The sequence below is a fragment of the Bremia lactucae genome, linkage group LG16 (genome assembly GCF_004359215.1).
Source record: "Bremia lactucae strain SF5 linkage group LG16, whole genome shotgun sequence".
NCBI lineage: Eukaryota > Oomycota > Peronosporomycetes > Peronosporales > Peronosporaceae > Bremia > Bremia lactucae.
In genome coordinates, this window is record NC_090625.1 from 1,496,096 (window position 1) to 1,509,439 (window position 13,344).

The following is a 13,344-nucleotide window of genomic DNA, read 5'->3' on the forward strand; positions in this document are numbered from 1 at the left end:
TGAGGGAGAAATTAGCCTTGCGGCAATCCTTTGGTTACATGCTCTTTTAGAGCTAGACGAAATGTCTATTGATGAGTGCGGACGAGCCTTAAAGGCTGGCAACGTATCTGAGATGGTGGTCATTCGACCAACGATTGAGTTAAACTCATCGTCACTTCTGGACGAAGCTGTCCTGGANTACCGAACAAGCTCTTCGAGCACATGGGTTCCGTCTAATAGAGCGGAACCTATGGATTTAAGCCTCGTTGAGGAAGGAGAAGAGGCTCTTCAAGCTGTGGAACAGCATAAGACCATCCGTAGATGTTATATGTGCGGAAGCACGAAACATTTACGCCCTGCCTGCCCTCTTCGAAATTCGCGTAAAGCTCGAAAGAGCTCCAACTCCGACCTATACCAGAGATCTGGTACGGTGCGGGAAAACGTCGATACCCAGTAGGTGCGGGGCGCCCTACTGGGGAAGACCTAGGCTCTGTTGAACCTCAAGGAGGTGAGAATAAACAGAACCTAGCCCCAATTAGCTCGGTGCTCAATGGCACGGGGCGAGAGTACAAGCCTGGCTTGCTAGTCGCTCAAGCGACTGTAAAGGGCTTTGATAAGCCGTGGTCAATTTTAATTGACTCAGGAGCGTCTTGCAATTATGCTCGACGCCTTTCCCTTGAAGGAAGTCAACAATACGTTGAGGCGCTTAGAGCGCATGAAGGTGATACAATCACTGTTCGCTTAGCGACTGGGACTCGTGTCACTGTTCCCAAAGTTCCATTGAACTTAGGTATAAAGTTTCTGGACTTTGACAGTATGGAACGCTGTCTCGTCCTTGATTTGGATTCGAGATATGATCTCATCCTTGGTATGGCCTGGTTAGAACACCATGAGCCATGGATCGATTGGAGGTCTAAGACCTTAGGCGCCACGCGCAATGTTCCTAGCAAAGTTTTGGAGAGTCATGAACCCACCTTTGCTAGGCAACAAAAGCGCTTTTGGCGCGGATCATTGAATGAGTCTGTCAGTGTTTTAGACACTGGCATGTCTGAGTTAACAAACGCTAATGTTAAAAACATTAATTCTGAGCGAGCCCGACTCAGCAGAAATAAATGGAACGGCACGGACTCTGTCGAGTGAGACTCGTTGTAATAACGATTCACTGAATGCTGAAAGCATTGTTGGCCGAAGGCTGAATCATCAAGGGTGCAGTATCCCTGAGATACGTGGAGTGGCGCGTCTAAGTCCACCGAGTATGGTCGGCCGAGGTGCCATATTACTGAGTGTCTGTAGTGACACTGCTTGTGGTTCGCCAGGACCTCAAGGGTGCAATATCCCTGAGAAACGTGGAATGGCGCGTCTAAGTCCACCGAGTGTGGTTGGCCGAGGTGGCACCATACTGAGTGTCAATAGTGACACTTTTGACGGTTTGCCAAGGCATTTTGGGTCAAACCCTTCTAATGCACGTGAAGCGACACGTAAACGTTTGCTGGATAAGGAAGTTGAGTAACCTGACTCCTTGTCGGATATTAAATTAGACACCATGTCTGGTATAGAGCCAATACAGGCTGAAAAATTCGGGGACGTGAATGTCTTGGCCTCTAAGAGGCGTATTGTCTCTACTCCAACACAGGGGAAACGCGAAGGGTTTATACCCTCACAAAGTGATACGAGTGAGCAATTACACACGCTTGCAAATGGTGTAACCGGTAACATTGAGGGAGAAATTAGCCTTGCGGCAATCCCTTGTTTACATGCTCTTTTAGAGCTAGACGAAATGTCTATAGATGAGTGCGGACGAGCCTAAAAGGCTGGCCACTTACCTGAGATGGTGGTCATTTGACCAACGATTGAGTTAACTCATCGTCACTTCTGGGCGAAGCTGTCCTGGATGACACAAAAGCTGCACTTAGTGCGCAGAGTGGGTCATCGATCCTGTAAGATCATACAGATCTATTTTATTTCTTGATTAAGAAATTCAAAGACGTGGGATGTACCATCCACCATCTGCTTTACCTCCGGATAGAGGTGTCCGTCATGAAATTGACTTGGTTCCGGGAACCAAGTACTGTGTCACAAGACAATGGCATTTACGAAGGGAGCAGTGAGACGTCATGACGATTTCCTCCGTGCTAAGCACGAGGCTGGAATGGTACGAGAGAGCAAATCTCCTCATTCGACACCGACATTTTGTGTCATAAAGCCAAATGGTAATTGGCGCGTTGTACATGCTTACAATAAGCTTAACGCTGTCACTTTACCAGCACAAACGCCTATATCTAGAAAGGATGTTCTTCAGAACAATATGGTGGGATGTACAATGTACAGTGCACTTGACTTAGCCGATGGTTATTACGAACTCCTCATGCGAGCTAGCGATATCCCGCTTACAGCGGTTAGCCTTCCGAGCGGTATGCTATGGGAGTGGTTGGTTATGCCACAAGGGCTTTCGAGCGCCCCGGCAACATTTAAACGTCTAGTGACGCAACTGTTTCGCCCTCATCGAGGTTATGCACACACTTATTTCGATGACATTTTTGTCCATAGTCGTGCGGAGCAAGGTCGATCGGATATGAAAAACCGTTAAGACCATTTGCGAGCAGTGCTCGAGTGTATGCGCACAAATAAATTGTATGCCAATGCATCTAAGTGCAATTTTGGCGCAGAAGTAATTCTTTATTTGGGATGCTTTATTGGAAAGCGAGGCCTTAAAACGGATCCGGTTAAGGTAAAAGCCATAGTAGATTGGCCGGTTCCTTAAAACCAAAAGGATTTACGTAAGTGGTTGGGTCTCGCCAATTATTTACACAAGTATAGCGAAAATTACGCTGATATGGCTAGGCCATTATCTAATCTCCTTAAAAAGGATACAGAATGGTGCTGGACTAGCACCGAAAATAATGCTTTTCGAGCAGTTAAGGATAGTCTTATCCATGCCCCGATTCTGGCACTGCCAAACCCAAATTGGCCTTTCAGTGTCGTCTGTGACGCATCAGATTTTGCCATTGGCAGTGCTCTGTTACAAACAGATGTTGATGGGCATGAACGCGTTATTGCGTTCGAGCCTAGACAGCTTAAACTGCGGAAAAGAACTACCCAATTCATGACAAAGAGTTGCTTGCTATGAAGTATGCTCTCGTCAAATTCAGAGCTCATCTGCTCGGCTCTAAGCCGTTTGTGATTTATACAGATCACGCGCCATTACGCACGGCGACTAAGTCGCCCCATCTCTCACAGAGAATGGCCCGATGGCTATCCTTTTTCGCGGAATACAACTTCGAGGTGAAGTATAACGCCCGACAAGCAGAATGCTTTGGCCGATGCGCTATCACGCAGGCCGGATTATGAGCTTTCACATGTAACGACTATCTTGTCGCTTGTTCCTGAATTAATTCGTTCTGCTAACGCCATGGATGAACAGTGTGTAGCTCTGCTACGAGCTTTAAAGAACTCTGATTCAGGTATTAAATTGCCGGCACGTTTGCGTGCAAGATTACATCGATTTTCTATCAATAACGATCTGTTGCTTTATTGCACAGACATCGCGGACCCTCCGTTTGTCGTTGTTCCTCATGTTGATGATTTGAAGTACCGAATCCTCTATGAGGCACACGATTCTGTCCTTGGTGGTCATCTCAATAGAGAAAAGACCTACGGCTCTATAACTCAGAGTTATTGGTGGCTCAAACTTTTAAAATGGGTCAGCACATATATTCGCACATGCGAAACTTGCCAACGGGTTAAACCCTCGGCGCATGCTGCTCCGCCACTGGCGAGCCTTCCCGTCCCCACAGGTTCTGGGAGTCCATTAGTATGGATTTCGTTTTCGGTCTACCGAAAGATTCAGCCGGTAACTCCAGCATAGTGGTCTTTATTGTCCGATTGAGCAAAATGGCTCACTTAGCGGCCGTGCTGGATTCGATTGATGGAGAAGGTATAGCAAGGCTGTCCATCGATCGCGTGTTTCGACAACACGGTTTGCCAGTGGCAATTGTCTCTGATCGGGACCCCCGTTTCACGGGTAAATTCTGAAAATAATTTTCCGAGTGCTTGGCACCAGATTGGATATGTCCACTCCGGACCATCCGCAGACCGATGGTCCAACTGAACGTGTCGATCGCGTCATTGAAGACGTTATCGCAGCGTGTGTGCTCAGACACTAAAGCGCTGGAGCTCAATGCTCCCAGTGGTGGAGTTTGCGTTATAAAACGCTGTACATGCCTCTACAGGCTATACTCCGTTCTATGTAAACGGTCTTACCCACCCACGCGTTCCACTAACGATACCACTGCGTGGTTCAGGGCTTGGTGGGGGAGAATTAGCCGATAGGCTTGCTGATATCAGCCCTGTTACCGTTTGGATACAAAAAGCGAATATTTTGCGACGCAATTTAGTGTCTTAAGACACGTAAGGGACACGATCGCTGATTGCCAAGACAAACAAAAAGAACAAGCAGACGCCAAAGGCAAAAGCTGTATTAATTTTTTATATGGTCGGAGACCGAGTTTTACTAAACGCTAAAAATCTACCTAACTTGGTTTCCGCGGTCTTCAAGACCAAAGGCGCCCGCGCTTTATTGGACCATTTACGGTCGTGGTCAAGAAGGGCATAGCTTAAACGCTAAATCTCCCTAGCAAGCTACACAGCCAGTATTTACGTTAGCTTGCTTAAGCCATATCGGAACCCTTCCAACGTGGACTTGAAGGCGCTTGCGCCGAGACAGGCGGTCGTGCCGAAGATTGCTGCATCCTCACCAGGATATCCAGCTGGCCCTCTAAACGAGGCTGCTGACCCTTCAGCGTCGAAAGACGGCCCCGCACCGCCTCAAAAGAGCTCTCAACCCGAGCAACGACGTCACGAAGAAGTTGCGCCTCGTGTCGTAGAGCATCAAATGCTTCCGCCGAAATTTCGGCCCCCTCCCGCGCTGCTTGATGCGCGGGGAAACCTTCAGTTTCATGAGGAGAAACTTTTAAAGCGACATCATCGTAAGGCCCAATACCAATATCTGGTTAAGTGGCTAGGGTACCTCTTCTGAAAATTCTTGGGAGTTTAAGGTACCTCTTCGGCAAGATTGCCCGTACGCCGTTGACGTTTTTGAGCGCCAAGCTCAGGGTCAACTCGCGTCAAACGACGCTCTCCACCACTAAACGTGAAATTAGGTGGATCTATAGCCTCAGTGCGGCTTCGATCAATGGTTGTACGCTCAAACGAAGCAGTGGAATATCGGCTAGGCCTTTCTTCGTTTTGTGGCATAAATGCCGAACGTAACTGGCCTTTCGCTTTAAGCTTAGCGAAGTCGAAGCGAAGCTTCCGTTCCAAACAAACATCACCTCTATCCGCAGACTCTCTGATATTCCAGATATTACGGAGTTTGCGGGCCCGGTGAATCCAGTTCTCAAATGAGACTTCGTTTTCACTCCTTGTTTCGTTTGGAAATAAAACGATCGGAATTTCCCTCATGGAGGTCACCAAAGCCCCACGGGCTTGATCACGTAAATGCGTCAGATACTGGCTTCGTGTCATTATGTTTGGCTTAAGGTATTGCTCATGATGAGCGTCGCGGGTAGGGATCATCTCCGGCGTCCTCGCCGGGTCACCGGAGATCCAGGTGCCCAAGCTGTGACCCGCTATCTCTTTGAGACGCTCGTCCGCACTAAGCGGAGTGAATCTATATTTACTATGAGCTTTAGCTTTTGCTGTCTCTGCAGCTCGACGACGAGCTCTTTCCTATGTGAGGATTATCCGCTCTATCTCTCCATCGAGCGGATTCGTAATGATGTTGGACTCAGGGTCCCGTGTCCTGCTCAACGCAGTTAAGACATCAGCGGCACCACGTTCTGGGAACGGATTTGGAACCCGCCGACGTTCATCGGGAGGAGAAGGCGTGAGAGAACGACGCTCTTTCTCCTCCTCCTCTGATGGAGAGTGACTTTCAAAGTCCACCATTCATGAGAAAAAGGAATGAAAAACACAACCGAACAGTTAGCTGTTTAGGTATAAATCTCAAAGAGGAAATGAAGCGAATGTTGCCACTCGGTGTCAACAGTCTGATGGGGGAGGGTGTAATGGGGCACACATCGGTTGGAGAACCGTTGTTGTGGTACATTTTCTTTATGGGTAAAATACCCTTTTGTCTTATTCTAAAATAGTTAGTTACTTAAATCGCCATTTATTATGAGTAGCAAATGTGGTCGCCGCCAGACATAAATCTGGCGGCCAAAATCTATTTTAATTTAGCTAGGGTAAGGTTTTCAGATTTAGATAATCAAATAGTTCCCCTTTTTATCTTAAAGCGTTAAGTGCCTTTCTAAGGCTTGCGCATTGATGCATTGATCTGTAAGAGATAGAAGCCTTTCTAAGGTATATCCTCTTGAGCACTAGTTGCCACTTGGTTCTACGAACCCCTGAATCCCTTGAACTAGGATTCCTTAAGCTTTAAGAGCTTGTACGACTCCCGAGTTGTTAAACCCATTAGTTTAATAGAACTAAGTGACTCTCTGAGTCTGAAAGTCTTCCTCTGACTTTAGGAGCGAGGTAGCTCCGCTACACTATCTGACAAATATCTACTCTTTCTCTTGTCGCTTCTTCGCACATCCGTTTCAAATCGGTTGGCTACTACTAAAACGCATGCAACTAAATACTTGCACATTTCATACGTTAAGTAATAAATGGCTGATGCTTATCGGATTTCACGTGTCCTTCTGCAACACCAAAAAGCAGTCTACATGTACTTCTTCAACGTCCAACACTCCCTCTCGAGTGCGCACGTTCTTTTTCTTTCTTTTCTCATTCACTTCTCCAGTCTTGACCCTACTTTGCGTCCTTGACTGTCCTTCATCCTTCTAGCCGATCAAGCATTACATGCATCAAGGCGTCCAATGCCTTCGTAATCAGGTCCGCGAGCATCAGCTTCGATCTAAGATAACACGCAGCGATCAAGCCACGTCGCGAGAAGCACACAAGAACTTCAGCCGCACGTAGAAGTGCTTCGCCTTCACGAAGACGCCTGACCCGCAATCTGGCTTATCGCTGCTTGGCTGTCGATGCGAAGTTGTCTTGGAATAGCAGGTGCGATACCGATCTCGCTTAGCATCTCGCGGAGGCCGAGCATTTCGCGCCCCATCTCTAAAGCAGCTACGAACTGCGGGTGTTGCTGCTGCTGCCATGCACGATACCGCGGCGCCCGTCGAGCCGCAACCTTGTCCACACTGTTACGGCGGCGTCTGTCCGCGTGGTGCCGCAAGCGACACAAATATCAGCTCTTCGATGTCAGACACGCGCGTGCGCGGTGGCCGCGCGTGCGCGGTTGCCGCGCGGCCAGATTCTGCTCAGGTGAGTCCATTAGCGCGTTAATTGTCATCGACCGAGCGCGCATGTTTGCAGCAAGTTCCGATGCGATCATTCCGCTCTCGATAGCACCCATCATCCTCTCATTATCATCTCCCTCGTGCTGCGAAGTCTCCATCTTTGCCATGCATTGGGTGAGAGCGGCGAGGGCCGCAAGAATCTTATCGTCGGTCGCCGAGGTTCTTTCGCGAGCTGGCGAGTCTTAGATCGATTTTCGTGCAGAGTGCCTTTATCTTCAGGCAACTCGCATGGTACCGAATTAGAAAGACATCCTTGAATTCTAACAAATCCTTACGCAAAGAATTTGATTTAATGACTCATAGGATTAAGACGAAAAACCTATTCGAGTCTTCTCATCGAGGCCCCTTTCGTCCGTTGATGAGCTGCGAGATTCCGTTCGTTCTCAGGAAATACTTTGCCGACTAAACATAGGCCATGTACTTGTCACCTGTGACAAATTTGCAGATCTGCTGATTTGCCACTACGCAGATCACGCTAGAACCGTTTCGGTTCTAGCGTTGGAAATTGAGTTATCTATGAAGTTAACTTCGGAGGCGCTATTATATCAATTGTATAAGTGCTACACTTGATCCGTTGTTTACTTAAACGTTCAATTTTAATTTCTTCTTTGGAGCTTATTTCCAAAAGTATGTGTGGGCTTTATATCCCCTCAAGTTTTATGGGATCTATACCCTTATCAAGTTGGGAAGTATCCCCCAACTAACTCGAGCTGCGATTGCGCAACTACAGCGAAATCTACGATCGACTCTCCAATCGATCTAGGACTTTCGCACTGTCTCTTATAGACAGGCGCTTAAAGTTTTCCTGGATGTTGCTTTTTAAGCAAACATACTTGTTTGATCCACCCAACGTATTCGAGTGGTCGATCTTCAACGCTGCCTATGCTTGAGCACAGCCGTCGGAATCTAACCCTACAGTGTGATGGGTCGTCATACTGAAGCCTTGCCTCGTGCAGTCATACTAACGACCGAACCACAAGTGAGGCCATCGCACTCACTCGGAGGTCACCCACTTCAAATCCTCATCATGAGTAACAACGACGCGCGGAGGATCCGCAGCGTCCGTGCAATAAGGTACAGGTCGTTATTGATAGAAAATCGATGTAATCTTGCACGCAAACGTGCCGACATTTTAAAACCCGATTCAGTATTCTTTAGAGCTCGTAGCAGAGCTACACACTGTTCATCCTTGGCGTAAGCCGAACGGATTAATACAGTAATAGGCGACATTATAGTCGTTAATGAGAGAGCCACTTAGTTCTATTGAACTAGTGGGTTTAACAACTCAGGGAGTCGTACAAGCTATTAAAGCTTAAAGAATCCTAATTCAATGGATTCAGGGGTTCCTAGAACCAGGTGGCAACTAGTACCCAAGAGTATATACATTAGAAAGGCTTCTATCTCTTATAGATCAATGCGCAAGCCTTAGAAAGGCACTTAACGCTTTAAGATAAAAAGGGGAACTGCGCTTTATTTATTCATTTAAACCTAAAAACGTCACCCTAGCTAAATTAAAATAGATTTTGGCCGCCAGATTTATATCTGGCGGCGACCACATTTATATCTGGCGGCGACCACATTTGTTACCCATAATAAATGGGATATAAGTAACTAACTATTTTAGAATTAGATGAAAGGGTATTTTACCCATAAAGGTATTGTATCACAACAACGGTTCTCCAACCGATCTGTGCCCCATTACAGATAGGTAGAAAGCTAAGATACATTACACAGAATCAAATCCACCTCAACGCAACACGCACACTTGCAAGAAGTACCAAGTCCTAGCATATCGGGTTGCGCATTCTATTGCCAAAGACCGTGATATTCGAAGCTAACGAGACGATAGTGGCGCAATGGCGAACAATAAAGAAGAAGAATCAAGTACTGCCAAGTTGGCGGTTAAAGCAGTGTCAAAACCTCCCGAAAGTAGACCTCTTTATTTAATAGATGGTAAGTAGGGGTATGTTTGTGAGAAATGGGTGCATAGGAGACATTTACACCTTGATACAACATTCTATTTTTAGAGGTGTGTCCGTTGCATAATTTAAGTGTGTTCGCAGCGATTTTCTTATTAAAAAGGAATCGATAAAATTCTCCAATTCCTTCGCAGTATAATTTTCATGTACAAAAAAAGTCGACCACAGGTGGAAACGTTTAGACGTCCGCGAGTTAATAGCTCTTCCGCAACAAGAACATCTTCGAGAGGTGGCCTGTAACGGGCTAGCTGCCTTATGTTACACGCCATTAAGTGTCAATTACTTCATGTAAAGCAAGTTGACCTGCCACTGGGTGACATTTACATAGTGACCGACCGTTGTGCATGTGATGCACACAGGTGCATTCAAATTAAATAGGATGACGTCTGAGACTGACGTCGTCTGCGAGCCAACGTGTTTAGAATAAATGCGCCCGCCAGTGGGAAATGCACATCTACAGATGGCATCTATTTATAGGAAAAGGTTTTGTATTTAATTCTAATAAATATAAAGCAGTCTTAAAACTACTATCTAGTTAACAAGTGCGCACGTGAAGCCGGATTACCGCTTCCGTGACGACACTTGCATTAAGGTGCTTAGTCCGTTGGGTGAGGCCGCTTAGGCACCTACCAACTACCTCACTGCACTTTATAGAAGACGGGCAAATCGCTTTCTCACTGTACTCGAAAGTGTGTGCTTAAGTAGAGCGTGGCTGCTATACTAGCGCCCGCCTACACTTGGTAGCACTATTTTTCCTTCTCACGACCCGTTTCCCTGAGCGTGTCAGTGAAGGATGAGTCTCAATATCAATTGGGCTCATTTCTTTCACCTCTCCGTACATCATCGGAAGGTGGCAGAGCACTTGGCGCAGAGACTTGGCGAGCAAGCCCTGGCCAGGTTCTTGGGCAGTCCTCCTGAGCAACATATTGCTCAATTAGAGCAGTTTAAGGCGTTCGTGCTTGGACAGCGAAGGGCCGCGTCCGAGGCACAGAGCCATGCTGCGGCAGATTCCGTCACTAAGACTCAGGATGAGCTTAAAGTGAGCAGGCATGGAGCGACGCATCTAACAGGAGCCCTTCGCCGGCCGCATCAGCGGATGTCCATTCGGATGGACCCGCCCAAGCTCGATGGGACTGCGGCACACACGATTGTCCACTGGCTGTTAACCTTGGAGCAATGCGGTGTGACGCAGCTCAGTAAAGCCATAAGTGTTAACAAGTGCAGCTCGCTGCCAATAACGGGCCAACCAAATCGCAGCCTTATAATTTCAACAGTAAAGGTGCATTTTTTAGGCATCCAGTATTAAAATTTACGTTAGAAATCTCTATCGGAGTGGCACACTTAAAATTAGCTTAAATAAAAGCGGTGAATGTATGCGATCATTGTAGCGAACTGTAGTTAACGCGCAATATTTTCTTGTGTTATCTAGGATTCATTTCTTGATAGTCTTTTAATTTAATATGCAACTCAAGTGTGCACCATATGAATAACGCGTGCAAAACTGTAATTCGATCGATGACAATTTAAAAATCATAAGAACATCATAAGAAGATTAAACACCTTTAAAATGTAAACGATGCATTATTCTCGTCGTGACGATCTCGATTTTGACGAAGCCTTTTAAAGCGTTCAGTAAGCTCATCAAAATCTGGAACGACTCCATCAGATGCTGTAGTCGAAGCTATAGTTGGCGCAGCAGCAGCTACATTTAAATCTTTCGCACACGGCGAAGGCGCTGGAGCCGATTCTACAATCTGCGCCGATGGACTATCACTCTGAGCCGAGGAGTCTATCTGGGTGTAGTAGTGTGTTGGCTGATTAGTATAAGTTTCAACGTTCCGTCGCGATAGGGAAGCTTCCGAAAATGCCGAGTAGTATTTTTCCTCTGTGGGGACCTTTGGCAAATAAGACGGAGGAATCTGCACGTGCCACAATTCTTTAGTCATAAACTATTACAATATGCGCAAACGACGTACTGATTTATAAAGTGCAGCAAAATCAGATCCGGAAACTGCAGCGTTCATGACCGTCACGCCGGTCGGTGCTGGAATTGGTGCTAGCGGGTCTGTCACCTCTGTGTCGTCATGCTCCCAGTTCACCTTATACTTCTTGGCAATCTCTTTCATGTAATTGACCACGAGATACGCGCTTGGTGGCTGTACGCTTAGCTTTAGTATCACACGTTCATTAACACAGCCGTCGAGGTTGCGAATGGCGGCGGCTTTAAAATCTTGTCCGTACTTTTTGGTAAGCTGCTTCTTGACTTCTGCAAATTCAGGTATTTCTGTGCGGCTTGCAGCCCAGATGATCGTACAAACAGCCTCGCGCATTTCGTACGGACAATCCGGCTCCGTCTTGATTAAATTCTGCAAGCTACAACGTCAGCACCGAGACAGCGGGCATGGAACATTGACGCACCGCTCGCTCGGCGAGCAATTCGCACAACAGCTCCAAAATTTCGTATGCTTCTATCGTGAAGTCGTCGCGGATTATCCCCTCAACCTACAAAGCACTGTCAGAAGTACGCGCTGGTACCGATATTATCGCAGCCGCAGCCTAAGCCTACCCGAATCCGCGCCTTCTCCTCCTTGCCATCCATCAGCAGCCGCGCAACCTCTTGCCGCTGAGCCAGCGCCGCGTTTGCTTTCTTGTTCTTGACGATACCGATGCGGTGAACTGCCATCATAAGGTTAGGTTTGAGCTTGTTCACGTTGAAGCCGAACATCGATTGAGGACCGGAGCTTGTGGCAAAATAAAAGTTGTCATTGTTTTCAAAGGTAATTTTGGTAAATACTTTTGATCGTAGGGATTATTTTCAGTGGCAAGAGCAAATGCAGCAATTTCTCTTGCCGATCAAGCTAAAACTTAGTAGAGAGCATCTTAATTGTGCGCAAATATTCGGCAGACCAGACTTTGTATACCAACTTATTGCTTTCAAGCCGTGCCAAGCGGCCATCACTATCAATTACGTCCATGCAAATTCATTATCCTACTTTTGCAAGCTAATTAGTCCGCCCAAGACGCAGGCTTCTTTCGCCCTATGTACGTCCGTCTGGTAGCACCTTTACTTAAAGCCGTGATACAGCCGTTTGATTCGGTAACGTTTTCAGTAAAGCAGGCTTCGTTCTCATGACATTTGGCCCCCTCGTCCGCAGCATTAGAGCAGTTAAGAAATCGGTCTGACTCAAAAACACGTCCCGATTCGCCTTGGCATCCTTGCTGTCGCTTTTCGATATCATCGCGCGGCTCAAGGTTACCGAAATTTGGATGGCGCAGAATCTTCGCTGCACAAGGTTGAGATGTCTTCACCGGTTTATCATTTGCACTCGGCGGCGGCGACATACTTGCAGCCTCACCATCCTTCTCGATGTCGTCGCTCATATACTTCTTTTGAAACACGCGAAAGTAGTACCAACCTGTGATGGTAGCGTATGAGAGCCATATAAAGAAATTTCTTCGCAGTTTAGCGCTACTTAAAAGTGCTACCACGAAGCTCCCGACCAGCAGCACTAGAAGCCAGAGTAACACAGCCACTACCATCACAACGCTTTTATTGTACTGGTTACAGTTCGAGCGGTGTGCCCACACCAATTTTAATTAAGAAGCTATAACCATATGTTCGAATTATACCGCTTAAACATTAGACAATTTATACCTAACGCATTTTCTTCGCATACTAATCGCAAAAATTGTCGTTGCGATTTTATGATGTTGGAAGCATAAAACTCACATATCGCTATTCGCGGTACATCAGGAAAGATGATTATCGTCTATTCCAGCGTGGATTCTGTTTAAAGGCGTTAAGCCATAATCGTAACGGGGCACTGCGACTTGTACTGTTTCAGTACAAGTCCACTTCACACTGCTTCAGATGTGAGTGGTGCCTCTCGTTAGGTGACGTACTCTGTTCGTATAGAGGAAGACTTTTCTTAAGGCAAGTTAGCTTAAGAGTGTAAAATGAAAACTGTATTAATATAGTTAAGTGTCTTGTTAATCTATCTTTGTAAATGCTGACTTAA

The 13,344-nt window shown here is 46.6% G+C and overlaps 2 protein-coding genes across 2 annotated transcripts; both read right to left on the minus strand.

Annotated features, from left to right (window-relative positions):
* Positions 1 to 10,787: 10,787 nt before the first annotated feature.
* Positions 10,788 to 12,050, minus strand: CCR75_006811 (uncharacterized protein; the record flags this gene model as incomplete). The annotated part of the gene is made up of 4 exons (XM_067964878.1): positions 10,788 to 11,244; positions 11,302 to 11,691; positions 11,744 to 11,827; positions 11,892 to 12,050. The coding sequence occupies 4 exons, from the start codon at positions 12,048 to 12,050 to the stop codon at positions 10,888 to 10,890; spliced, it is 990 nt and encodes a 329-aa protein (XP_067815829.1). The 3' UTR covers positions 10,788 to 10,887.
* A 281-nt stretch (positions 12,051 to 12,331) lies between these two features.
* On the minus strand, positions 12,332 to 12,865 carry CCR75_006810 (uncharacterized protein; the record flags this gene model as incomplete). The annotated part of the gene is made up of 1 exon (XM_067964877.1): positions 12,332 to 12,865. The coding sequence occupies one exon, from the start codon at positions 12,863 to 12,865 to the stop codon at positions 12,332 to 12,334; it is 534 nt and encodes a 177-aa protein (XP_067815828.1).
* Positions 12,866 to 13,344: the final 479 nt, after the last annotated feature.